Source organism: Caretta caretta, chromosome 19 (assembly GCF_965140235.1).
Source record: "Caretta caretta isolate rCarCar2 chromosome 19, rCarCar1.hap1, whole genome shotgun sequence".
Classification (NCBI taxonomy): domain Eukaryota; kingdom Metazoa; phylum Chordata; order Testudines; family Cheloniidae; genus Caretta; species Caretta caretta.
The window spans coordinates 19,868,376-19,895,564 of record NC_134224.1 but is presented as its reverse complement, the minus strand read 5'-3'; the positions used below and the strand labels follow the sequence as shown (position 1 = coordinate 19,895,564).

Sequence of the window (27,189 nt, the reverse complement as noted above, 5' to 3'; positions counted from 1 at the left end):
TACTGTACAAGGTCAATAACCTCTTCTTGTGGGGAAGTTCTATGGCCTGTGTTATACAGGAGGTCAGACTAGATTTTTCCCAAAGGGACCTTCTGGCCTTGTAATCTATAAATTAAAACACTGCTTTAAAGGGACACAGTTCAGTGGAGGGCAGCACGCAAAAAGTGAGCAGGAGGCTCCAAGTCACTCTGCCTCCTCTTGTTCTTCTCCCTTTCAGTGTTTAGGGGCTCAAACTCATCAGGTGTGTTAGATGGCTCGAAGAAGCTGAGCTCCCAGGTGCAATTGTTCTCACTGCTCTGAACTTGGCCCAGGGAGGGGAATGGCATCTGGGAGTATGGCTGTGGAGGTACAGTGAGGAACATATGCTGGTGATCCCAGTACCCTATATTCTTCTTCGAGTGCTTTCTCATGTTGATTCCATGATAGGTGTGCACACACCCACATGCACAGTCAGAATTTTTTGCTTTAGCAGTATCTGTAGGGCCAGCCCTGGCGCCCTCTGGAGTCCTGCTCTCATGTAGCAGTATGTGAAGCGCCGCCAGCCCTATGCCTTGTCAGTTTCTTCTTACTGCTTGTGACGGTCGTCAGAGCGCCTTTCCTCTTGTATCCGCAAGTGTGATCGCGTTTTTTTCTTCATTACTCACTGTTCTTCTCTTGTACATAGTTTATTTTAGTTAATAAGTAGTGTTAGTTAAGAGTACCCAAAAGGACGGGGCATGTCCCAGTTCCCGGGCTTCAAACCTTGCTCAGCTTGCCATAAGCTGATGCCGGTTAGCAACCCTCACAATGACTGCCTGAAATGTTTGGGGGAGACGCACATAAAGGAGATGTACAGAATTTGCAAAAACTTTAGGCCAAGGACCCAGAAAGGACGGTAGATATGCCTGAAAGCCCTCCTCATGGAGGCTGCACTTTGTCCAGTATTGGAGCCATCCCGCTTCGACTCAACTCTGAGCATATCTGCATCGGTGCGAGTGAAAGAATGTGGTGAGCAAAGGACCCTGTATGGACCACCTGCCCACCCTGGATCATCATGGGGCCACTTCGACGTCGAAACTCCTGAGCCCTCCCAGAGATGCAAAGAAGTTAGACCTTTTTGGGAGAAAGGTTTATTCAACAGCCAGTATCCAGCTCTGGGTGTCAAACCATCAGGCCCTGTTGGGGAGATACAATTTTAATTTGTGGGACTCCCTCAATACGTTCAGAGACTCTCTTCCACAGGACTCGGTCTGCAGTAGGCATCCATTCTGGAGAGGGCAAGGCAGTGGCTAGAGGCTCTCTCCAGGTGGCGTGGGATGCGGCTGACTCTGCAGCCAGAGTTGTAGCCTCTGCTGTGGCCATGAAGTGCATTTCGTGTCTGCAATCCTTGGGCTCTCCCAGGAGATGCAGTTGTCCGTTCAGGACCTCCCATTTGAAGGGAATGCTCTCTTCTCGGAGCAGACTGATGCCAAGCTGCACGGCCTGAAGGACTCTCGGACTAAGTTACGTTCGCTGGGCCTTTACATGCCGTAAACTGTTCGAATCAGTACCGGCTACCTCCACCGCCCAGCTCTTGGGGGCTGCTGCGACAAGGCACCAGTAAGAGAAAGGAATGGGATAAAGGGTTTAAACGCCATTGTCGTGCTTCATCCTCCTCGCCTGCCCAGTCTGGTCCTGCAGGGCGGCCACGGTAGGCATTTTGATGGTGCGCTCGCGGACAGTGCCCCAGTCTAACTTCAGAATCACCCCACCTCCCCACCCCCCATTTGTTTTTGAACCGGTTGTGTCCTTTCCTGGCTGCATGGGCCTGATTGATGTCAGATAGTTGGGTGCTCAACACAATAGCATCGGGCTGTACCCTACAGTTTTCTGCCATCCCTCTTCGGGGACCCTTCTAGGAACTCCTTGTTCAGGAAGTGGAAACCCTCCTATGGCTAGGGGCAGTAGAGGAGGTCCCTCAAGACATGAGGGGGGAAAGGGTTCTGTTCCTGATATTTCCTAATCCCGAAGGCCAAACAGGGCCTCGGACCCATTCTAGACCTGCGTTGCCTTAACAAATATCTCAAGAAGTTGAAGTTTTGCGTGGTGTCCCTGGCCTCCATCATCCACTCCCTGGATCCAGGAGACTGGTACACTGCCCTTGACTTAAAGGACGCCTATTTTTTATATATCCATTTTCCATGAACACAGAAACTCCATTTTATGGTGGGCCAACACCATTTCCAATTCACGGTGCTGTCCTTTGGCCTCTCGTCCACCCCATGGGTTTTCACAAAGTGCATGGTGACAGTGGCTACTTACCTGAGACGCCGAGGAGTACAGATTTACCTGTATTTCGATGACTGGCTCGTCAAGGGAAGGTCACAGGCCCAGGTGCAAAGAAGCCTCGATCTGGTGCACCCCACCTGTCGGGATCTGGGCCTGCTGATAAACGAGCAGAAATCAACTCTGACCCCCGTTCAGCAGATAGAGTTCATAGGAGCGATCCTTGACTCTACACAGGCCAAAGCCTTTCTGCCAAAGTCCTGTTTCCAGGCCATTTCAAGCTTGTTCTTCCACATGAGAGACCCCCCTCTCACGACTGCCCGCATGTGCCTCAAGCTGTTGGGCCATATGGCAATTTGTACTTAAGTGGTCCGGCATGCGCAACTCCATTTCAGACTCCTGTAGGTGTGGCTGGTGTTGGTCTACCTTCCCAACAGACACTATCTAGCCCGGGTGGTCATGGTACCGGAATACATCCAGTCGCCCCTGGAATGATGGATGGACCCCAGTTTGGTATTGGAAGCAGTTCCCTTCAGTGATTTTGGTCTCCTATGCTTCAGACCTGGGTTGGGGAGCTCAACTTTGCATGCATGGTCGCTGGTCGCAGGAAGATAGCTCTCTACACGTAAACATCAGGGAGCTCAGGGCAATACTCTTGGCCTGTCATGCATTCCTCCTCCACCTGATGGGCAAGGTGGTTCAAATCCTAAACAGACAATACCAACGCAATGGTCTATATCAGCAAGTAAGGCAGAGCCTGCTCATCAGCCCTTTGCCAACAGGCTCTCTGGTTATCGGGCTTCTGTGTGCAGCATGCCATTCATCTGGTGGCCTTCCACCGCCCTGGGGCCAGGAACGTGCTAGCAGATCACCTCAGCAGGACCTTCTCGTCTCACTCTGAGAGGTCATACCCAGAAGTGGCCAGTGTGATCTTCCAGAGGTCAGGGGACTCCCTGTTCTGTCTGGATGCGAATAGGTCCACCTGGGAAGTGCCACAACTTGTGTTCAATTCATGGGCTCAGCAAAAGCTCCCTTTCCGATGCAGTTTTACTCCCATGGTCAGGGTCCTCGTGAAGATCAAGTGGGACAAGGCGAAGGTAATCCTGATCGTGCCGGGTGGCCCTGCCAGCACTGGTTCGGGAAGCTGTTGGCGCACTCGATAGTGGAACCTACAGAACTACCACTCTGGCTGGACTTACTCTCCCAGAACCATGGCCAACTGCTGTACCTGAACCTCGCAGCCCTGCACCTGACAGCATAGCTGCTGCTGGGCTAAATGTGGAAGAGGAAGCATGCTCGGCACAAGTTCAGCAGGTCCTGATGGGTAGCAGAAAACCCTCTACCAGGGCGACCTACCTAGCCAAGTGGAAGCGTTTTGCATGTTGGGCCTTGGACCAGAATCTTTTGCTTGACCAGGCCTTGCTACAGTTGATTCTGGACTACCTTTTGCATATCAAGCACCAAAGCCTGATCCTTTCATCAGTTATTCCCCTAAAACCCCCAATCCAGGGCAGGTCGGTTTTTTCCCATCACATGACGGTCAGGTTTCTGAAAGGTCTGGAGCAACTTTACCCTCAAGTTTGTGACCCTGTCCCACCTTGGGACCTGAATCTAGTACTGTCAAAGCTCACAGTGCCACCCTTTAAGCCATTGGCCTCTTGTTCCCTCCTACTCCTCTCATGGAAGGTCTCCTTCCTTATGGCAATCACTTCAGCCCAAAGGGTCTCTGAAATCAGAGCGCTTATGTCAGAGCCACCCTACACAATGTTCCATAAGGACAAAGTCCAACTGCGACCACATACAGCTTTTTTACTGAAGGTGTCGCAGTTTCACAACAATCAGGACATATTTCTGCAAGTCTTTCCACCAAAACCTCATAAATCTGGTGAGGAGCGCAGGTTGCATACTCTGGGTGTTAGGTGAGCACTGGCCTTTTACATTGAAAGAGCTAAGCCGTTCTATAAGTCAGCGCAGCTTTTTGTCACAGCAGCAGGCAAAATGAAAGGTCTACCTGTTTCCGCTCAAAGAATCTCTTCCTGGATAACAGTCTGCATCATGTTTTGTTATGAACAGGCAAAAGTGTCACCGCCAGCGATTGTAAACCCTATTGGTCCTCTTGGAGTGGAAATCCATATTCAGGAGAAAGCCTCCACAGTCCCAAGGGCCAGATCTCCTTCGCCTAAGGAGCAGATACAACCTTCCTAAACTTCTTGCTTGATTAAACCCCAACTAATGGAAGGTGAGGATGATTACTCCCCAGAACAGGAACATGCAGCACCACCTCCCATTTTATATTCCTCTCTGGATGAGGCCCTCTGCAACTTCAGTGGACTTCCAAGACCTAATGAAGACAGTGCTGGATATCCTTGTTATACAGGAGGCCAGACTACATGATCACAATGGTGCCTTCTTGCCTTGGAATCTATGAATCTATCCAGAAGAAGCAGCGCAATCTTCTCAACATCCTCCAGACTGAGATTCCAGGGAAACTGGTGATGCCCACAAATCAAAGGCTTCTCTCATATGCCATGATAATCTGGCATGTGCCAGCTTCAATTCTTGCTACTTCCAAGAGCACTGAACCTCCCTATCAAGTGCCTTCAGGTATTTCTACCAGTATCCTGTGCCGGGCTCCCTTGCGGTTCAAGCAAAATCCATAGAGCAGGGTCTTCCAAAGTCTACCCTTTGCACAAAGAACCCAAAATGTTAGTTTTTTGTCTTGAAGGTTTACTTGTTGATGAGCCTGCAAATGAGAGTACCCAGCTACCAATCTCTACTCTCAAAATGTGACTTTTTAATCTGGAAAGGGCTCTCTAACTTTGTGGGCAAACTACCAGAAGATTACAGGGAGGAGATGAAATCCCTCATATCCTAAGGTCAGCTCATGACCAGAACATCACTTGAAGCTGCACTGGATACATCTAACACAGCACTGAGAATGATGACCGTTTCCTTTACTATGAGGTGGTCCTCCTGGCTACAGGCATCTGAGATTCTGAAGGAGGTTCAGGTGCCCATTGGGGACCTCCAGTTTGAGGGCAATGAGCTATTCAACAGTGGTATGGAGGAGATGCTCTATACACTTAAAGATTTGCAAATGACCTTGCAATCATAGAATATCAGGGTTGGAAGGGACCTCAGAAGGTCATCTAGTCCAACCCCCTGCTCAAAGCAGGACCAACCCCCAACTAAATCATCCCAGCCAGGGCTTTGTCAAGCCTGATCTTAAAAATCTCTAAGGAAGGTGATTCCACCACCTCCCTAGGTAATCCATTCCAGTACTTCACCACCCTCCTAGTGAAAAAGTTTTTCCTAATATCCAACGTAAACCTCCCCCATTGCAACTTGAAACCATTACTCCTTGTTATGTCATCTGCTACACTGAGAACAGTCTAAATCCATCCTCTTTGGAACCCCCTTTCAGGTAGTTGAAAGCAGCTATCAAAGCCCCCCTCATTCTTCTCTTCCACAGACTAAATAATCCCAGTTCCTTCATAAATCATATGCTCCAGCCCCCTAATCATTTTTGTTGCCCTCTGCTGGACTCTTTCCAATTTTTCCACATCCTTCTTGTAGTGTGGGGCTGAAAACTGGACACAGTACTCCAGATGGCCTCACCCATGCCAAGTAGAGGGGAATGATCACGTCCCTCGATCTGCTGGCAATGCTCCTACTTATACAGCCCAAAATGCCGTTAGCCTTCTTGGCAACAAGGGCACACTGTTGACTCATATCCAGCTTCTCGTCCACTGTAATCCCTAGGTCCTTTTCAGCAGAACTGCTGCCTAGCCACTCAGTCCCTAGTCTGTAGCGGTGCATGGGATTCTTCTGTCCTAAGTACAGGACACTGCAATTGTTCTTGTTGAACCTCATCAGATTTCTTTTGGCCCAATTCTCTAATTTGTCTAGGTCCCTCTGTATCCTATCCCTACCCTATAGCATATCTGCCACTCCTCCCAGTTTAGTGTCATCTGCAAACTTGTTGAGGGTGCAGTCCACACCATCCTCCAGATCATTAATGAAAATATTGAACAAAACCGGCCCCAGGACCGACCCTTGGGGCACTCTGCTTGATACCAGCTGCCAACTAGACATGGAGCCATTGATCACTACCCGTTGAGCCCGATGATTTAGCCAGCTTTCTGTCCACCTTATAGTCCATTCATCCGGCCCATACTACTTTAGCTTGCTGGCAAGAATACTGTGGGAGACCGTATCAAAAGCTTTGCTAAAGTCAAGGAATAACACGTCCACTGCTTTCCCCTCATCCATAGAGCCAGTTATCTCGTCATAGAAGGCAGTTAGTTTAGTCAGGCATGACTTGCCCTCGGTGAACCCGTGCTGACTGTTCCTGATCACTTTCTTCTCCTCAAAGTGTTTCAGTCTCTGGGACTGTACATTCTAGCACTGCAGCTGAAGTCACAGAGTCACCAGCCTTTCTATAGGCAAATATCCTCACCAAATACTACCCTCAGCAAAGATACACAAAGCCTCCCAAGGAAGAGACCGAGATTTCTGGAATCAATCCTCTCCTGCTTCCTCAGCTACTTCACTGTCTGGCATGTCCAACAGGCAACAAATGTGATGTCTGCGCTGAAGTCCTAACTTGACCATTTCAACCACTTAAAGATGCCTGGGCTAGGATGACTGGTTGGCCCTCAAGGTCATGAGCCAGGGGTATCTCATCTGGTTTCAGGTGGTTCCAACCCCCTTTTCCAACCTTGTTCCCAACCTTATGACCCTTCTCATAAGGCACCATTGGAGCAGAAGTTACCTATAAAAGATTCCTCTGGTCTTATTAGACTTTATTCCACTAAGGCTCAGGCAGCCTCTGCTATCTGTTTGGATAACATTTTCCATACCTTAGAGCATGCAGGGATGTATGTAGACCAGCCGTGCGGAGCTAGGTCCACAGACTTTCCACTTGCTGTTCCCCCATCCAAGCTTCCAGATTGGATGCTGATTTTGGTAGGGCTGTCCTGCAATCACTCTTCAAGTAGCACTCCTCTTGCCCATCTCCAAGCAACTGGGCAACTGTTTGTTAATCACCGAGAATGGAATCTATGGACAGTCACTTGGAGAGAATGCTTACCTATCTTACAGTAACTGTGGTTCTTTGAGATGTGTTATCAACACGGAGTCCATGGCTTGCTCTCCTTCCCCACTGATTTGGAGTTCTACTACTGTAGGATTCTTTATTGGCAAAGGACCTGAGTGATGGTTGAAGTTGGCTGTGGGGAACAAGAGGGCAGCCAAGGGACAGGTGCAGCCACAGATGGATTGCTTTTCAAAAAGAATCCAGTATTGATGCACATGAGGAACACATGCACCAAAAGTGAAAGCTGCAGACAACACATCTTGAACCGCAGTTATTGTAAGTTAAGTAATCATTCTTTCTGTTTTACTGGGAATGTAAATAAGAATTCAAGGACTGTGATAGCAAATGTCACACATTTCCTTTTCGTAAGATAAGTATTAATAACTACTAATTTACTTCAATCTTTAGTATATCCCTGTATTTTCATGGTTTTTGAAAACTCATCAGTGAGAGACCAGATTTTTGAGTGTGCTCAAGTTGTCTAACTATTTTCCTTTCCTGCTCTTCTTCCTCCACAGTTATTTGATCAGGCCTTCCTTACTAGCTAATTATTTCATTCTTTTTTCTTAACATGGATTTTAATCTCCTCTACAGATCCACACTTCTCATCCTACCTTCTTGCTTGTCTTTGAATTTTCAAGCAGTTTGTCTTATGACAGAACGGGTTTATATGTGTAACTGTAGGTGGAAGTTAGACGGATACTATAGTGTACCTGCACTGCTAATCCAGATGACTCTCTAGTTCCAAGCAACCTTCCTAATTTAATCATAGTCTGTGAAACATTCAATGTGCTAGATACCCAGACCGTTAAGAGTGCCTACAAGAATGTATAAGCAAGACCATAGTCGGTATGGTAACTTGGGTTGTAATGTTGGGCGTTTATATTCAGTAAGTACTGAACCATTGCCCTGGCATAGTTCAGTGACATTGTATTGACAAACATGCAAATGAGGCTTACAACCTATTGTGGATATTAAAGATCCCGTGGCACTTTCTGCAAGGGTTCACACTTTTAAATAAAAAGAATTTCACTACCAAATTCTCCCTACATTTTTAGTTAGGGAGTTCTTCCTCACATCTTGTTCTAAACTATTGTGTGGTGGTATGCACTGTTACCCAGTGGGTGAAGTGATCTCTGTGCCATAGCTTTTTAATCAGGTTGCAAACTACCTTGGGATGCTTTTGTATGGAAAGGCGGTATATAGATAAGTGACTTTGTATTCACTGAATTTTAATAGCTGCTTGAGATTTCCCCTCATTAAAAGCTGTACAGAGAATGATTATGTTGAGTTTTGGGTCCTCTTAACTCTTGAGTCCTCTCATTTTTAGGTGGTATTATGTTTTGACCGTGTCTTCTGGGATCCAAGTGTCAATTTGTTTGGTCATGTTGGCAGCACTACTGCCAGCAGAGGAGAACTTTTTCTATTCTGGAATCTCTATAAAGGTAAATGTATTGGGTGTTCAGTTTTATTGTCATTTTCTTTTTCACAGTAACAGAACTAGAAAAAGCCATTTGATGATGATCATAATAAAACTTAGTGCTTTTCATCAGTAGATTTTAGAAGAAAGTATCACTACCTCCATTTTACAGATGGACAAACTAAGGCAGAGAGGAGTAGTGACTTTCCAAAAGTCAAGCAGGTCAGTGGCAGAGCTGGAAATAGAGTTCAGGTTGTTCTTTGAGTGCTGGTCCCTGTGTGTATTTCACAGTGGGTATTCATAATCTCAATGCGCCCAAGACCAGAAAATTCTAGCAAGTAGTGTCTGTAGGTCTGTGCCAGCATCCCTGCTCTCCTTGTGGTCTGTGCCAAGGGCATTAGGGGTAAAACAGACTGATGCTTCTTCAGTTCCTCCTTACTGCTGAAGTTCAGATAGTAGTTAGTAAGAATCCCCACCCTTCCTCAAGTACTGCAGAAGATTCAGCAGGACAGAACATGAGTCATTCTCACCCTGCTCAAATGGCCCAAGCAGTTCTGGTTCCCAAGTCTCCTGCATACATCCTGGCCACCCATCAGCATTTGCTCCCCAGTGCAGGACTTAGATTATGCCCAGGCTTTAAGAATTGCTTCTTCTACCCCTACTCATTTTCTGTCAGTGATGACCACCAGTCTGCCTCTGCTATCTCAGAGAAGCTCATATCTCTGCTAAGTGCAGTATTGGCTGCTCCTTTCCCAGCTGAACATGTCAGGTACAGGAACTCCACCTTTGGAAGCACCTAATCTAACACGCCATGAGGCCTCAGTCAGATCCACATCAGGGAGAACCCCTGTGTATATGGACCGGAGACACAGAGGAGGGCACCTCCTATCTCAGTCTGGCTCAGGAATGGGAATGCCTAGAGCGAAGGACCCTTTGACTGGGCCTTCTCACAAGAGTGAAAGACGCTCGGAGGCATAAAAATAGATCCCCTCCTATATTTAAGAGAAGGGATCCCTAAATAACTCCTTGGACCCAGGACACAAGGATTTAGGTCCTCCTAAGCCTTGTAGCCATGATCAGAAGGCGCGTAAGAGCACAGCTTCTTCAGTATTGCTTCCTGCATCATCATTGACTTTACTACCAACTAAGCACTGGGAGCCAAAGACCGTGAACCATCAATACCGACTATGACCACATGTCGGAGGCTCCTTCGTGGGCGGTAGTATGTCAACCATGTAACGAACCACTGATTACCAAGAGTCCCTTTACACTGACTCTGGCAGCATGAGGCAACAAGCTACAGCCTTCTAAGGTGCCAATATTCTACACCACTCCTGAGGATATCTCCATCTTTGTGGATCTGCAATCTCTCCTATTGTCAGGACCGCCCTTCACCAGGTGGAAGTTCATCTCTGATTCCGTCTGCTAGCTCTGGCTTCCCAACATAGATACCAATGCTACTGCCAATGGAATTGGACTCTCATCATCAGGATAGTCAGATGTACCAGTGGAACAATCTTCCCTGCAATGAGGTAGATCTGCCTAAATGAATTCAAGAGTCTCCTTACTACCAAGCTCATCCATTCAAATGGAGACACACACACACACACCCCCGTCTCAGGACCAGTGGTACCCAAGTCTGTATCTTTATTGACACGATAAAATTCCACCCGGTTACCTTGGCATCGATAATACCAGCACTAAAAAGACATAGTTCACAGTTCTCAATATGAAAGACGCATGCTGTCACCCTTCCTACAGAAGATTTTCAGATTTGTGATAGGTCCTGACTACTGTCAATACAGGATACTTTGGTTCAGTCTAGCAACTGCACCCAGGGTCTTCGCAAAAATATTTTCTGTAATACCAGCACATATCAGATGGGGTAGTTTCACCATCTTCCTGTATCTAGATGGCAAGCTTCTTACAGGCATGACATGTTCAGAAGTCATAGCATCAATCTTTTTGCTGTTCTGTCTCCTACCATCCTTGGGAATCTCCGTGAACATGAAAAAGTCTATTGACTGAAACCTAGACTACAGATTTCATAGGAGCAACTTTAGACTCACTCAGGGCAAAGGCTTATCTCTCTACAGACTGACTCTAAGCCAGAAGCAGACTGATAGGTCAGATTATGCACAACCCATGGACATGTGACTGGATTTGCCTTTTTCTCTTGGGTCACATGACATCATGTACTTAAGTAATGCCATTCGCTAGACTTTACCTCCGCTGCCTACAGGGTTGGCTTCACACAGTATTCATGCTGTATTTGCTTGGGACATATACTTTAGTGACAATCCCCATCAAGATAAGAGTATCTCTGAGCTGGTGGGAAGATCATGCACAAGTGTGCATGGGCATTCATTTCCTATCTCCCACACCCAAGAAGACCATAATCACAGATGCCTCTTTGTAGGGTGGGGACTCACATGGATGATCACACAGCAGGTGACACTTGGGTGCCCATGGAAACCAGGATGCATGTAAATCTCCTGGAATTCAGAGCAGTGTGTCAAGCATGCCATTAATCCAATTTCATCACAGTCTCCTAATGTCAATCAATATGACAATTGTAATCTACCTTAAAAACTAGGGAGGAGCGAGATCCATTCCCCTGTGTATCGAAGCAGTCAGTTTATGGAACTGGTATATAGAGAACCACTTCATCCCATCAGCACCATACCTCCCAGGAGCCAAGAATTTGCTGGCAGACAGCCTCAGCTAGCACTTTGCCACTGACCAAGAGTGGAAGTTACACAGCTCAGTGGTGAACCGCATTTTCTCTCAGTGGGGAACCCTTCCGCACGCAAACAGGAAATGCAGCATATACTGTTCCAGGGGAGCTCAGGACTACTTTTTAGAGGTAATGCTCTCTATTCCCTCAACAGACAGTTTGAACTATGCCTTTCCTCCTATCCTCCTGCTTTCTCAGGTAGAATCATAGAAGATTAGCAAAAAGAAAAGGAGTACTTGTGGCACCTTAGAGACTAACCAATTTATTTGAGCATGAGCTTTCGTGAGCTACAGCTCTTGCAAGAGACCTCAGGAGGTATCTAGTCCAACCCCCTGCTCAAAGCAGGACCAATCCCAACTAAGTCATCCCAGCCAAGGCGTTGTCAAGACGAGTACTGCAGAACATTCAACAGGACAGAGTACGAGTTATTCTTGTGCCCAAATGGCCCAGGCAGTTCTGGTTCCCAGGTCTCCTGCATATGTCGGGCCAGCCGTCCATCGTTATTCATCCCTTTCCGGACCTCTTGATTCAAGAGGAAGGCGAGGACAGACATCTCAGCCTAGAAGCTCTTCACCTCATGCTTGGGTGTCAGACCTAGAACATTTATTTCAAAACTTGTCAAACAGTTCTTTTGGATTACCTCCTTACCCTCAAGATGACAGGTCTTTCCCTTAGCTCAATACAGGTTCATCTCTTGGTTCTTAAAGGGGCTGAATTAGAACTTTCCCACCAGTAATAAGACCAACCCCGCAGTTGGACCTTAAGTTAGTATTTGAACCCCTAGCTACCTGAAGTTTGATGCTTCACCTGTCTATGGAGGTTGCTTTCCTTGTTTCCATCACCTCAGTCAGAGGAGTAGGTGAACTGGAAGCCCTCATGGCAGACCCTCCTGTATTTCATAAAGACAAGATCTCACTATGACTGCATCCAAAATTCCCAGCCCTAAAGAAGCTTTGGAATTTCACATAAACTAGACTATCCACTTACCTATGTTCTTTCTAAAGCCCCATACCTCCAGCATTGAGAAAAGACTGCTCCCTCAATGTGAGATGAACTTTGGCATTTTACCAATGGAGAACAAAACAGACCAGAAAGTCACCTAGGCTGTTCTTTGCCAAAGTGGAATGAGGTCAAGGACAAGCAATTTCCTACCAGAGGGTCTCCAAATGGATCTCTGGCTGTATCTTATTGTATCAGTTAGTACACCTTCCTGCTCCACATGGGGAGCGAGCCATGAGAACTTAGGCAGCCTCAGCAGAATCACTTCAAGAAGTATCTCTGCTTCATGTTTGCAAGGCAGCACTATGGTTCCATCCATGCAGGAGACATCACATTTTGGTCCAAGCTTCCTCTGCTGACTCATCCCTTGGGAGAGCAGTTCTGCAAGTGGCCATACCACCTATATACACGCACCCTTCTCTGAGTACTGCTTGTCAGTCACCTACAGTGGAATACTCAGAGGGACCAGCACTTGAAGAGGAGGAAAGGAAAGTTTCTTACCCTTTGTAACTGGAGTTTTTTGAGATGTATGGTCCCTATCGGTATTCCACTACCTGCCATCCTTCCCTTCTGCTTCAGATCTTCTCTTATTCACGGTAAGAGGAAGAACTGGAGAGTTATTGGTCTGCATCCCTCATTATGTCCTCAGCACTGACTGAGGCAAGCAGCGGCACAGACTAACAGACACTACTTGCTAGAATTCTCTAGTCTCAAGTGCATGGACTACACAGGTATCCACAGTGGAATACAGGTAGGGAACACACATCTCAAAGAACTCCTGTTACAAAAGGGTAAGTAACTTCCCTTTACCAAGCAATCCAGATCACTCTGTATGACAGTCCTGTCTTCATCGTTTACCACTCTGCCAGTCTGTGTCATCAATGATTTTGTCTTTATTTGCAGATCATTCATAAAAGTGTTGACTACCATCAGGCACAGTACCAGTTCCTCTGGAGCCCCACTAGATACACACCATGATTCCCCATTTTAAAAAAGCAATGGTGTCTTTAATGAGGGCCACCCCCATCTCTTTTACCAACTTAATCTTTCCTAAGCAGGTTATAAACAGTGATATTTAACATTCCCATCATTCAGATTGTCCCAGCTAAGAAACTAACAAAATGTCCATATTAATTATAATGTAACCTTATCTCACGTATTTCAAAGTGAAGAATTTGCACTGTGGTGGCTTGCCTGGCTCTTGGTGACTTAAGGCCATTTTGTCATTTTATTGGGTTTGGTTTGTCCTGAAAATTTAGGTTCTGTTCCACATTTTTCTAAATTAAAGTACTTTGTGCATAATATAAAAGAATCTGCCAGCACCTTGATGCATTGTTTTTCCTCCTCCTCCTTAGCTCCAATTCTCTTGGCCTTAGTAGCAGGAGAAGCAGCTGGGATCATGGAAAACATCAGTGATGATGTCATCGTTGGGCGCTGCCTTGCAATTCTCAAAGGCATCTTTGGCAGCAGTGCTGTCCCCCAGGTACTACTCACACTCCATTTTGTGTATCAGTCTGAGTCCTAGAAAACATAAGAATCCTAGATAATTGATTGTATTATCTACCTGTCTGTACTAGATATTTATGCCACTCTTTGCATCGGTGTTTGAATGCCTCCATGGTATATGGGAGTGCCAGCTGTTCTTTTCTAGGACCTGTTTATGGAGTGAATCTATCAAGACCATAACCATTTTTCAAAATGTCAAAGACATTGTAGGACTTTAGATGGGTTTTGAATTGTTCATTCTCCAGGGCCACACTTAATCTGACAAGTCTTAAAATTGTGTAAACTAAAATGGCCACATGTACATAAATTAAGTCAGGAATTCTATCTTTGGACTAGGATCAGGGCAAGGATAGCAATTTTTGTGAAAGAATGACCAATTGTTAATACATTTAGCACAGAGGATCCTAACTGACCTAGCACAATGTTTACATCTTTGATACATTTATCACAATATCCCGGGGTGGCCAACCTGAGCCTGAGAAGGATCCAGAATTTATCAATGTACATTGCCAGAGAGCCACAAGAGTACATCAGCGGGCCCCACCCTCCCTATCCCCCCATCAGCTCGTCACGTACCCCCATTCCCAGCGCCTCCCATCCACCGGACAGTGCCTCCCCCTCCCTCCCCGCACCTCCTGATCAGCTGTTTTGTGGGGTGCAGGAGGCTCTGGGGGGAGGAGCGAGGGCACAGCAAAGAAGGGGGCGGGAAGGGGTGGAGCTGTGGCAGAGCCAGGGGTTGAGCAGTGAGCACCCCCCGCCACATTGGAAAGTTGGTGCCTGTAGCTCCAGCCCCAGAGTCGGTACCTGTACAAGGAGCCGCATATTAACTTCTGAAGAGCCGTATTTTGCTCTGGAGCCACAGGTTGGCCACCCTTGCAATATCAGATTCTTCTTCGAGTGCTTGCTCATGTCCATTTCACATTAGGTGTGTAGAGTTCTTGTAAAGTTAGTGTTCATAGATAGTAACTGAGTTAGTTAGCCCTTAGCAATAGTTAGTTTTCTTAGTCCAGTCAGGGACTTAGCTGGGGGACAGGGCATGCCCCGGTCCCCAGACTTTAAGCCCTGCAGTCACTGCAAATGGCCCATGCCCATAGGCAATCCGCATAGTAGCTGTCTCAGGTGCCTCAGTGAAGGGCACGTAAGTGATAAGTGTTGAATCTGCAAGTCTTTTAAACCTAGGACTAAGAAAGAGCTTGAAATCAGACTCCAAGCGCTCCTGATGGAGTTGGCGCTCACTCTGGCCCCGGAGCAAAGGTCCAACTCGGCACCCAGCACCGTGGCATCGGTGTGTGGTGCCCCACCGGCACTGATCCCTGTCCTCAGCCCCAGCCAAGAAATCAAAGAAGCCTGGTAGGGGATGGTCTCCTATTCCCTGCAAGGGGAAGGACAGGGCTGTGGATGAGCTAAGACCCGCGCTGAGTGGCTCATCTCCCCCATAGGGAAGTTGGGCCTCAGCTCATGTCAAGCGATGCAACCCACCCCGTTCCTTGCCTGGAAGCCCGGACACAGAGGCGGGCCTTCATCAGCTTCAGGTGCCATGGACACCTGAAGCACTCCAGGCTGTGCAGGAAATCCTGATGCTCCTGGCAGTGCCCAGATCTCGGGGTAAGGCCACCTTGGGACCTTTCCATCTGTCCTCACCCCAACAGTACTGATCCCCATCGTGGGGGACGTCCCATCACCACTCACCCGCTCGACACTGTCATGCCTCTGAGTTAGAGAGGCAGACACATTGGAGCCCTCTACAATCACTCACCTCCTTACCGAAACAAGGGTTTCTGTTCCTGGTATTTTCTGATCCCAAAGGCTAAGGGTGGTCTGCTTCCCTTCCTGGACCTGTGAGACCTCAAAAGATACCTAAGGAAGCTAAAGTTTTGCATGGTCTCCCTGGCCTCCATTATCCCCTCCCTGGATCTGGGAGACAGATATGCCGCCCTCGACTTAAAAGATGCATACTTTCACATAGCGATCTTCCCAGGACACACTGGCTTTCTCCGTTTTATGGTTAGTTCAGCCCACTGCCAGTTTGTGGTCCTTCCGTTTGGCCTGGCTACAGCACCAAGAGTGTTTATCAAATGCATGGCAGTAGTTGCGGCCTACCTCAGGCATCGGAGTATCCCGGTTTACCCGTACCTTGATTACTGGCTGGTCTAAGACAGCTCCACGGCTCAGGTCCAAAGTAATGTCACTATATTACAAGCCACGTGCCATTCCTTGGGACTGCTGGTCAACCACAGAAAGTCCATGTTAGTTCCAGCTCAAAGGATAGAATTCATCGGGGCCATGCTTGACTCGACCCAGGCGAGAGCGCTCCTTCCGTTAGACAGGTTTCAGGCCCTGATGGACCTCATCGCGGAAGTGTCCACATTTCCCCTGACAATGGCCAGGGTTTGCCTGCACCTGCTAGGCCACATGGCAGTTTTCACATATGTGGTCCGCCATGCCAGGCTCCGCTTGCAGGCTCTGCAGCAATGGCTGGTGTCAGCCCATTCCCAATCCAGGGACCACCTGAAAGAGATCGTAACCATTCCTCCAGCGGTTCTCACCTCACTGTGGTGGTGGACTGAGCGCAAGAAGGTCCTAGAAGGAGTCCTGTTTGACAGTCCCACTCCATATGTTGAGCTAGTGTCAGAAGCTTTGGACCTTGTTTGGGGGTGTGCCTCAGACAACTCCAGACCCAGGGGATGTGGACCTCGGAGGAGACAACGTTACACATAAATGTCAAGAAGCTCAGAGCGGTCCGGCTAGCTTGCGGGGTCTTCCTGCTGCACCTGTTGGGCAAAGCGGTGAGAGTCCTAATGGACAATATGACTTTGGTGTTCTACATGAACAGGCAAGGAGGAGCGCATCTGTTGGCTATCTGCCAAGAGGCTCTCCGTCTCTGGGACTTCTGCATCAGCCACAGTATCCATCTGGAAGCTGGTCACCTCCACGGCATCACCTAGCAGATCACCTCAGCAGGGACTTCTCCTCTCACCACAAGTGGTTGCTCCACCTGGAGGTGGCCTGCGTAATCTTCTAGAGGTGGGGAATTCCCAAAGGAGATCTGTTTGCCACCAGGCGAAACAGAAAGTGCCATTGGTTTTGCTCCCAGCAGGGCCTGAGCAAGGGCTCCCTCTCTGATGCCTTCCTCCTGTCGTGTGCTGAGGATCTGATGTACACATTCCCTCTGATTCCTCTGGTCAGCTGCGTCTTAGTAAAGATCAAAAGGGGCAAGGCACAGCTTATTGTGATCTCCCCTGCGTGGCCTCGCCTGCACTGATTCAGCACGCTCATGAACATGGCGGTGGCCCCTCCCTGGCCCCTTCCCTATCGTTGGGACCTGCTGTCACAGGATCATGGTCAGCTCCTACACCCCACCCTTGAGTCTCTAAACCTCTTGGCATGGATGCTCCATGGTTGAACCTGGAGGAGCATACCTGCTCAGAGGAGGTCCAGCAGGTCCTCCTCGGAAGTAGGAAGATATCCATGAGACTAACTTACCTGGCCAAGTGGACAAGGTTTTCCTGCTGGGCATCGGAGAGAGACTGCACTGAGGAACGCGAAGAAGAAATGTCAATCTTGGACTATTTACTGCACCTCAGGACCCAGGGTCTGGCGCATTCTTCCATTAGAGTGCACCTTGCGGCCATCTCCGTGTTCCACCAGCCGATCCAAGGTCAGACGGTCTTTTCTCATGACATGACCTTCAGGTTCCTGAGGGGCCTCAAGAGGCTTTCCCCACCGGTATGGGCCCCTGTCCCACAGTGGGACCTTAACCTGGTCATTTCCAGGCTCATCAGCCCGCCTTTCGACCCGCTGGGCTCCTGCTCGCTTTCCTACTTGTCCTGGAAGGTCACTTTCCTGGTGGCGGTGACATCGGCGAGACAAGTCTGAGATTTAAGGCCTTGACCTCAGAACCGCCTTACACAGTGTTTTATAAGGACATGGTCCAGCTGGGGCCCCGCCCAGCCTTCCTACCGAAGGTGGTATTTTCCTTCCATGTGAGCAAGGACATGTTCCTGCCTGTGTTCTGTCCCAAGCTGCACAAGACTGCTGAGGAGAGGTGTCTGCATGCGCTGGATCTCCGGAGGGCCTTGGCCTTTTACCTGGAGCGTACGAAGCGTTTCTGTAAACTGACCCAGCTCTTCATCGTTATGGCGGATAGGATGAAGGGCCTTTCAGTTTCTTCACAGAGGATTTCCAATTGGATCACCTCTTGCATAAAGACCAGTTACAAGCTAACAAAGGTCCCACCACTGCCGATTGTCAGGGCCCATTCAACTAGAGCACAGGCATCTTCAGCGGTCTTCCTGGCGCACATCCCGATCCAGGACATCTGTAGAGCCACGACGTGGTCCTTGGTCCACATGTTCATGTCTAATTATGCCATCACTCAGCAGAGTTGTATTACAATTTGCGCAGCCGTGAACTCCTACCCACCTCCACGGGAACTGCTGGGAGTCACCTACAATGGAATGGACGTGAGCAAGCACTCAAAGAAGAAAAGACAGTTTCCTTTTCTGTATCTGGTGTCCTTCGAGATACGTTGCTTATGTCCATTCCACAACCCGCCCTCCTTCCCCACTGTCGGAGTTTCCAGCAAGAAGGAACTGAGGGTGGGGGGCGCCGCTCCCCTACATATACTTCCGGCACCGGTGCACATGGCGAGCACACACACCTAATGTAGAACGGACACATGAGCAACACATGTTGAAGAACACCAGTTACGGAAAAGATAACTCTTTTCTGTAATGTCCCTCTAATTTAAATATGGGCCAGGGTCATAATGTGGCATCCCAGATCTAGAACTGGCAAAAGCAGTTTGGTCAGGCAAGATATTCCCTAAGATGCTTCATGAGTCTCAGAAGTGTTCTTGCTTTCATTCACAATTGTAGGAAGTGCTACCATTTTGCACATTTTTAAGTGCATAAATTCTGTTCCCATGCGCAGACAGCATGGTAATTGCAGTTCTCAACAGGTGCTAAGTCGCTGCTTTGTGATTGTTTAAAACATCTGATTCCAATCTTCTCTGTTCTGTGGAGATTCTGTACTGATGTCCTGTTACATGTGTCTGGTAGAATATCTGCAGAAGTGAGCTTCCTGATCCATGAAACCTGTGGGGCAAATAGTTCTTGACATACAGGGAAACCAAATACAGGCAACACACCATGGGGTCACAGAATCTCGGGGTCGGAAGGGGCCGCAGAAGGTCACCTAGCCCAACCCCCTGCTCAAATCCCCAATTTTTGCCCCAGATCCCTAAATGGCCCCCTCAAGGATTGAACTCACAACCCTGGGTTTAGCAGGCCAATGCTCAAACCACTGAGCTATCCCTGATTAGGGGTGTCATGCTTATTTTACTTGCTGTGACTTACTTGTGTAAAACTAGTGACATATACAACACAACATTCTTCTTTTCTTGTCTTAGCCCAAGGAGACAGTGGTATCTCGTTGGCGTGCTGACCCTTGGGCCCGGGGGTCCTATTCTTATGTAGCGGCTGGATCTTCTGGAAATGATTATGACTTGATGGCTCAGCCAATTACTCCAGGACCAGCCATTCCAGGTGCTCCCCAGGTGAGAGAATCTACAAATGCAATTAGAAATGACTGGCGTGAGAACATAGGGATTTCAAAAGCCATTTGGGAAACAGGAGCATTCGCTAATTAATCCATTCTCCAGATACTCTTTAATGATTAGAGCTGGTCAGAAAACAGAATTTCCTATGGGAAATTCCAACATTTCGTAATTTGTTTTTGTTCTAAATTGAAAAAGTCAAAATTTTGAAACTTCTTCTGAACAGACATTCTAAAAAATATCTATTTGGAAACATGGAGATATTTCATTTTGGTAATGTCAAGGCATTATAATAAAATATATAATAATAAACATTTTCTAATATACAATATTAAATATAAAGGTTGAAAGAATTTTTTTTACCTTATTGAAACAAGAAAGATTAAATGATTTGTTTTCATACTTTTCCATTGAAACTTTCATCAAAATAGAAAAGTTTTTACTTTGAAACTATTTTCTCCACCTGAAAACTCTTCCATCAAAATTTTTTTGACCAGCTCTACTAATGAACCTTCGGATTCCTCTCGAGAACTCTCCCAGGTAACTGTAACTGAATTTCATTAGAAAATAAGCTTCAGAGGGATAGCCGTGTTAGTCTGGATCTGTAAAAGCAACAAAGAGTCCTGTGGCATCTTATAGATTAACAGACGTACTGGAGCATGAGCTTTCGTGGGTAAATACCCACTTCGTTGGATGCATCTGACAAAGTGGGTATTTACCCATGAAAGCTCATGCTCCGATACGTCTGTTAGTCTATAAGGTGCCACAGGACTCTTTGCCGCTTTTATTAGAAAATAAAGCGTTCATGTTTCTGAACATACCATTTAAACAAGTTTTTGACTGGATCCTGTAGAGGAAAGTCTGTTTTGAAAAGGGCTCCATCAGAGCAATCAGTAATCACTTCCTCTTGTGCTGTTACTTCTCATGGTAAAATGTTTCAGATGCCTGATGGCAGTGAATGTGCTTGGCTCTTAGTCCAGTCCTCCTGTTCAAGAAATAAAAGTAAGAACTTGGCTCATCTTAGTCCATGAAAAAAGCTGAGAGGTAGATAATGTTATAACAGAGTTGTGTGTGGAAATGAGCATAAATCGCTCTAGTACATCATCTGCCTGTCAGGAAGCGTGTACAGAAATAAGTGTCATTCACAAAGTGTCTTTCCAGCCCCCAAGTTGCTTGAGTACATTACAAAGATTTGCAACAAAAATACCAACTCAGCTCAACCTTCGCCATGATGTAGCAAGGGGCCACCCTGTAACATGTAACCACATCAGTGGGGGAAGGAACGAGTTGTAATAAGTTACAAGAAATGCCTCTGAAGAATCATTTAAAAATGTTTTCACGGTGAGGAGTGATGGGATAAAGCTGAAGGGATTAGGGAAGTGTCCATATTTTAGGAGCCACAGTGAAAGTCCTGTTTTCTGCTAACCTATTGAGAAATGGTGGAATCCCTAAAAGCAGGGGGCTTCTGAACACCACACGGTGAGGCTCCAGGACCAGGGTCTCATTTAGTCTCTCTAAATACTGTTATGGTTGGTTAAATCGCTTAGTTTAGCCCCTGCTATGTTGCTGGATAGTCTGCACCACAGACTGCAATGCACAAACGGTTAATTGTCTCAGGTTTTTCCCCTCTGCCTTTATTCAAACCACAGTATGTCAGTGTGCACTAGTGAACTTTTAGTGCGCAGCAGCAGCATCAGTGGGGATGCTTAGTGTGTTTGGTATGCTGAAACGCAGTAGATTTATACCCCAGCTCAATATGCAGTAAGTGTTAATATAGACAGGCCTTTAATCAGATGTGGTGGTGTGGAAATGATCAAACACACAATGTTGAATACACAACATTCTGTGTTCTCTCTCCAGCCCAATTTCTGGCTTCAAAACCGAACTCTATGGTAGTCTTTCTTTTTGCTCCGATGCCCAACACCCTCAGCAGCCAGCAGTAAAGTGTTCCCGTGCAACACAATAGATGTCTTTTTAAAGCTGAAAATTTGTGATAGTTGGGAGGCACATGAGGATTCTCCTTTGGGCAAGTGGCATTTGTTGAAGGAAAGATTATACCATCCCTGAGGTTACCTAGTTCATACCTAAACCAGCTTTGTGCAGCAGAAGTAACTCTGTGAATAGGAGAAATGTTTATTTTTAAGTACTTCTGCTGAGAAATCTAGCATTTATATGAGAGAACCTGAGCTAAGTCAGCTGCATGGCACCCTTAACAATGTGCTGTCTGTTCTTCTTCCCAGCCAATTCCTCGCCTCTTCTTCGCAGGAGAACATACAATTCGTAATTACCCAGCAACTGTCCATGGTGCTCTGCTGAGTGGGCTGAGAGAAGCAGGACGTATTGCAGACCAGTTTCTTGGGGCCATGTATACGCTGCCACGCCAAGCTACACCGGGCGTGCCCACACCACAGGCCCCTAGCATGTAAGGGAGATACAAGCTGCCAGACAGAGGAGTGATGGATTCATAATGCATTTGCTGTGGACTTGTTTTTGGGAGCAAGATATCTTCATAGTCTGTAGCAGTAGCCACTGAAAGCACTGTGCCAGAAGTCACTAAATAGCATCACCCCATTGGAATGGCCTTATGAAATATGATCTGACTATTGCCCATGCACCTGGTATACAGATCCCTGCCTGTCTGTTTGCCCGAGTGTCTATATATACAGTCTCTTACTGCCAAACTGGTCAGGAATTCCTGTGGTAGTGCAAATACATTGGGAATCTAAGCTCCTAATGTTTAGCTGGATTTCTTAAAGAACCTACTTGTGTGTTCCCAGTTCAGTAATTGCACAAAAGGTTTCAGACTCTCGTAGCTGGTGGTTGTTGGTAACAGTGTAGAATTTGTCTCTTATGTGGACTTCTTTGTTTGTTTTGAAAAAAATAAAGTTTTCACCAAGTTCCTTTCTTCCTCTTTCATTTGAGAATTAAATTGGTGCAGTTGTCTCCTCCGTAGTAAAAGCAGAGCTACGAGTAATGCTCATCGCAGAACCACTCCAAAATAGCCCTTCAGCCACTGCAAAGTCATCTCTCACTTGGGATAAATAGCCCTTGAATCAGGGAACTGGAAGCCAAGTGGATGCCCTAACCACCAGGCTACAGCATTATTCATTCTCTCCCCCTTCACCCCCCACTCCACCCGTAACTGTTTGTTTATACAAAATGGAACAGCTTCAACAGAAGAAACTGAGGGAGCCCCACAATAAAATATCCCATAGCTCAATGGTTAGAGTGCTCTCCTGAGGGTATGTGGGGAGAAATTGAATTCTGGTCTCCCACATCCCAGATATATTCTCTAACCACTGGGCTAAAAGTTGTAAGAGAGAATGCTCCGCCTCCTCCTGCATTTCTTGCAAGAATGGCAGACTTCAGGAGAGGGGTTCCCAGCTGTGAGTTGCTAGCATTGAGAGGTGCCGCCTCCTCCCAAACCGGACCAAACCCCCTGAGAGGTGGAGATTAGGACACATTCCTCTCCTCAGCATCTCCTTTGGCTAGCTTTGGTAGCTCCCCATCTAGCACACTGTCTTTTGTGGATCTCATTCCTAGACCCCTATCTCACCTGCAGGCTCAGGTGAGTCAGGCTGATTAATGTGAAGACCTGGACACAGGAAACGAGAGAGAGAAATTTTTAAGTAATAAAACCTGAGGCAAGAAATCTCTGTTATACAGTCTTCTGCCTGGTGACCTTGGTCTCCTGAGTATCAGTCACATGCAAACCTAAGTTTGGGTTTTTGGTAACTTTTAAGCACACTTTCAGATGCTGAGTTTCTTGAATTCTACAAAAAGAAAAGGAGTACTTGTGGCACCTTAGAGACTAACCAATTTATTTGAGCATGAGCTTTCGTGAGCCACAGCTCACTTCAGATGAAGTGAGCTGTGGCTCACGAAAGCTCATGCTCAAATAAATTGGTTAGTCTCTAAGGTGCCACAAGTACTCCTTTTCTTTTTGCGAATACAGACTAACACGGCTGTTCCTCTGAAACTTGAATTCTACAATTACAAGCGAAATGAGAAGGTACACTCTTCAGAGCAGGACCATTATATTTTTGGCTAGCATGCTCCCAGGGCAGTGATAATGAGTTTTAGAAGCCAGGAAGGTGTTGGCTGTTGCTCTCTCTACTTCTCTACCTGCATTTCTGGATTGTGTTTTTTGCAGTAGGGTAACTTTAACAAAAATTAAATTGCTAAATAAATGCGACCGTTTTGTAAAAGTTACTGTTTCTCTGCAGAGCTGTTTGATAGTAATCTCACTTCTGCGTAATGTGCAAAGCCTGCCAGACGTCTTTCTCTGAGCCATATGACATGCTGCTGCCAGGTGTTTTCATGCTAGTGTAGAGAAGTGCTGCAGCAATCAGTGCACTCTGCAGAAAAGAACATTAGGTTCCTGTTTAAATGCCCTCAGCTGATGTATTCTATAACCATCAGGAATGAAGGAATCCTTTCAGAATTGCAGACATGACGAACACAGATACTGAACTACTGCATTTGTCTTCACCTAGACATTGTCCTACTTAGTCGTCAGATGTAAGCATTCCTAACATGAGCTGCGCCAGCTGGCTGTGCCCCTAGGGATCCATATGGCAGCTGGAGAACATTGCACTCTCGCTACTCCACCAGCCACCCTATCCTGCTTGCATCTGCACTGGGAGCTCCATGAAGGAAAGGTAGCAGTTGCCTGCTGCAGACTTCTGCACAGTGAGGAGTGGAGGGATCTGTGCACTCCCTGAGTGGAGCAAGAATCAGATTCAGTCTTTCTTATCTTTATCTTCTTCTCTTGTGTTAATCCCATCAAATAGGGTCTGCTCTACAAGTCCTCTCCCTCCAAAGTGCTCTGTTCAATGTTATATTATCGATCACACCACATACTAACATGTCCTCCTTTGTGACGTCTCACCACTACTTCTTAGGTTGGCCTCTGTCATGTTTCTTAAATTTTGATCTGTTGGAGTCTTACCCACATAGTTGTCAGGATCTTGCATTACACCACCAGACCATCTGAGCCTGTAATCATTTTTTCATTTATGGGTGTTACTTGAGAACCCCTCCCACTGGTGTAGTTAGTGTCTACGCTGAAGCTGTGCTGCAGTAGCATTTCAAGTGTAGACAAGTTCTGTGTGTCTCTTGAAAATGGGACTTAGGCTCCAAACCTTGAAAATTTAACCCACACAGAGGGCTAAGATGGGAAGTGAAGGGAGTGTACCAGACCTAGCAAACTGGTTCATATTGGAGGGAGGGAGCCACAGGACTAGCCCAGTGCTACAGAGTCAGCAGAGGAGCCAACCAGTTACTCTGGGTCCCCAAAGAATTCCTGTTCACTGCCAAGCAGAGTATGAGGCAGTTTCTCTAGATTAAGGAATGTGGATTCATCTGACTCTCCACAGGTCCATGGGCTATCCCAGAGGTAATTGCCCTGTTCTGTTCCTTCCCTCTGAAGCAACAGCATTGGCCACTGTCAGAAAATGGGATACGAGGCTAGTTGGACCATTGGTCTGACCTAAGTATGGCCATACTTATGTCCTGATACAAAGAAGGATGGCTGAATGAGGGCATGTGAGGGCTCTTAGTGATTGGAGGATGCATATGCCCTCGCAAAGACTGATAACACACTTGGCCTGCTGTCCTAAGTTTGTGGGGTTTGTATCACTGATCTGGTCAGCAGATACTAGCAACTGGAAATTCATCCAGATGATTGGACAAAACCTGTATTTTCCACCAACCACAGTCCCTTGCATTCCAGGTCCTGTCCCCAACCAGTTCCAGAGGTTGGTGCATGCTGTCCTGGCTGATCTCTAAAGAATTCCCTGCCTGGTGTACTGGAGTGATAGGATTGTAACTGGCAGGTTTGAGGAATCTGAAAGAACTGGAGTTGTCCTGGAGAAGTTGTGGATTGCCATTCTCAAAGTGAAGCCCACCCAGGGCTAGATTCACATTAGGCACTTAAGTCCAAGATTTAAGCGCTGCTGCCATTCACAAAACTGCTACTCCGTTTCTGACTAACTCTGCGGGTGCCTGAGCTTCCACTGGTAAAGTCCCTAGTCACCTACGTTTGTGCAGCTGGGCATGAGCAAACCTACCTAAGTCTTGATACCACTGAGCGTCTTGGCACTTAACTGATGCCTAAGCCTGGGATTCACAATGTAGGTATTTCCCTATGGAGCGCAAATTGGTAAATGTGTTCAGAGGCTTATCTAGCGGCACACCTCCGGCTCCTCATTTTCTGGAACCCCAGCACCCACCATACCTTGCTGCCCTTGCACTGAGCTCTCCAGTGTTAATGCATATTATCCCATCACCAGTCACACCTCACCCAACACTCCTGTGCCTCAGCCAGTCATTTAAGGGTGAAAGCCAGACAGCTTTCTGGTGCATACTGATTCCTTGTGTGTTTCCAGTTTTTGGGGGACATACCTCATGCGCTAACTCTCTCTGAACACTGCCAGTCTGTTTTTCTCACCAGATGCTCTTGACTTGGCGTACCTGGGACAGAGCTCAAGCCAGGACACTCTCACTGAGGTGAATGGGATCCCTGCATTAGCTTGTCAATGTCCAAACTTGCTGCGCACAGATCATGCAGCAAGGCCCAGCACTATTAGGCTTTTCCCAGAGTGAGCCTGGGAATGTGAAGGCACTGAGAAAGGCCTGGGAGGGCTTAGGCCATTGGGCTTCTGGTTAGTCATCGACTGACGGATTCCAAGGCTAGAAGGAACCATTGAGATCATCTAGTCTGACCTCCTGTATAGCACAGGCCAGAGAACACAGCAAGCAATTCCTGCATCCGGCCTATCGCTCCTGAATGAGCGAGAACAGATCTGTTAGAAAGGGATGGCCAGGGTAAAATTTTCTTGGTGACTTAGGAGCCTAAGGCCTGGTCTGCACTGGTCAACATAAGGCAGCTTACATCAGCCTAATTATATCAGTGTTCACACCACAGCCTTGCTCCAGCTTCTCGTCCACTGTCACCCCTAGGTCCTTTTCCGCAGAACTGCTGCCTAGCCATTCGGTCCCTAGTCTGTAGCTGTGCATTGGGTTCTTCCGTCCTAAGTGCAGGACCCTGCACTTATCCTTATTGAACCTCATCAGATTTCTTTTGGCCCAATCCTCCAATTTGTCTAGGTCCTTCTGTATCCTATCCCTCCCCTCCAGCGTATCTACCACTCCTCCCAGTTTAGTATCATCCGCAAATTTGCTGAGAGTGCAATCCACACCATCCTCCAGATCATTTATGAAGATATTGAACAAAACCGGCCCCAGGACCGACCCTTGGGGCACTCCACTTGATACCGGCTGCCAACTAGACATGGAGCCATTGATAACTACCCGTTGAGCCCGACAATCTAGCCAGCTTTCTACCCACCTTATAGTGCATTCTTCCAGCCCATACTTCCTTAACTTGCTGACAAGAATACTGTGGGAGACCGTGTCAAAAGCTTTGCTAAAGTCAAGAAACAATACATCCACTGCTTTCCCTTCATCCACAGAACCAGTAATCTCATCATAAAAGGCGATTAGAGGATGGGCTATTCCACCCATCGTTCCCTTAGTGGGTCCTTAAAGAAAGAGACTTTGGAGAGAAAATGCAGAAATAATAGAAGAACGGAAGGAAGAACAGATGGAGGCTACTGAAGTGAGCT

At 47.1% G+C, this 27,189-nt stretch overlaps 1 protein-coding gene across 4 annotated transcripts in view; it reads left to right on the top strand.

Annotated features, from left to right (window-relative positions):
• The window catches only part of KDM1A (lysine demethylase 1A), a 180,090-nt gene extending 157,629 nt beyond the window's left edge, over positions 1 to 22,461 (top strand). For all 4 annotated transcript variants that reach the window (XM_048825892.2, XM_048825890.2, XM_048825889.2 and 1 more), the window contains 4 exons: positions 8,673 to 8,787; positions 13,854 to 13,981; positions 19,415 to 19,561; positions 21,802 to 22,461. In XM_048825892.2, coding sequence (XP_048681849.1) covers positions 8,673 to 8,787; positions 13,854 to 13,981; positions 19,415 to 19,561; positions 21,802 to 21,987 — 576 coding nt within the window. In that variant the 3' untranslated portion in view covers positions 21,988 to 22,461. The remainder of the gene's footprint in view (positions 1 to 8,672; positions 8,788 to 13,853; positions 13,982 to 19,414; positions 19,562 to 21,801) is intronic.
• The last annotated feature ends 4,728 nt before the right edge of the window (positions 22,462 to 27,189 follow it).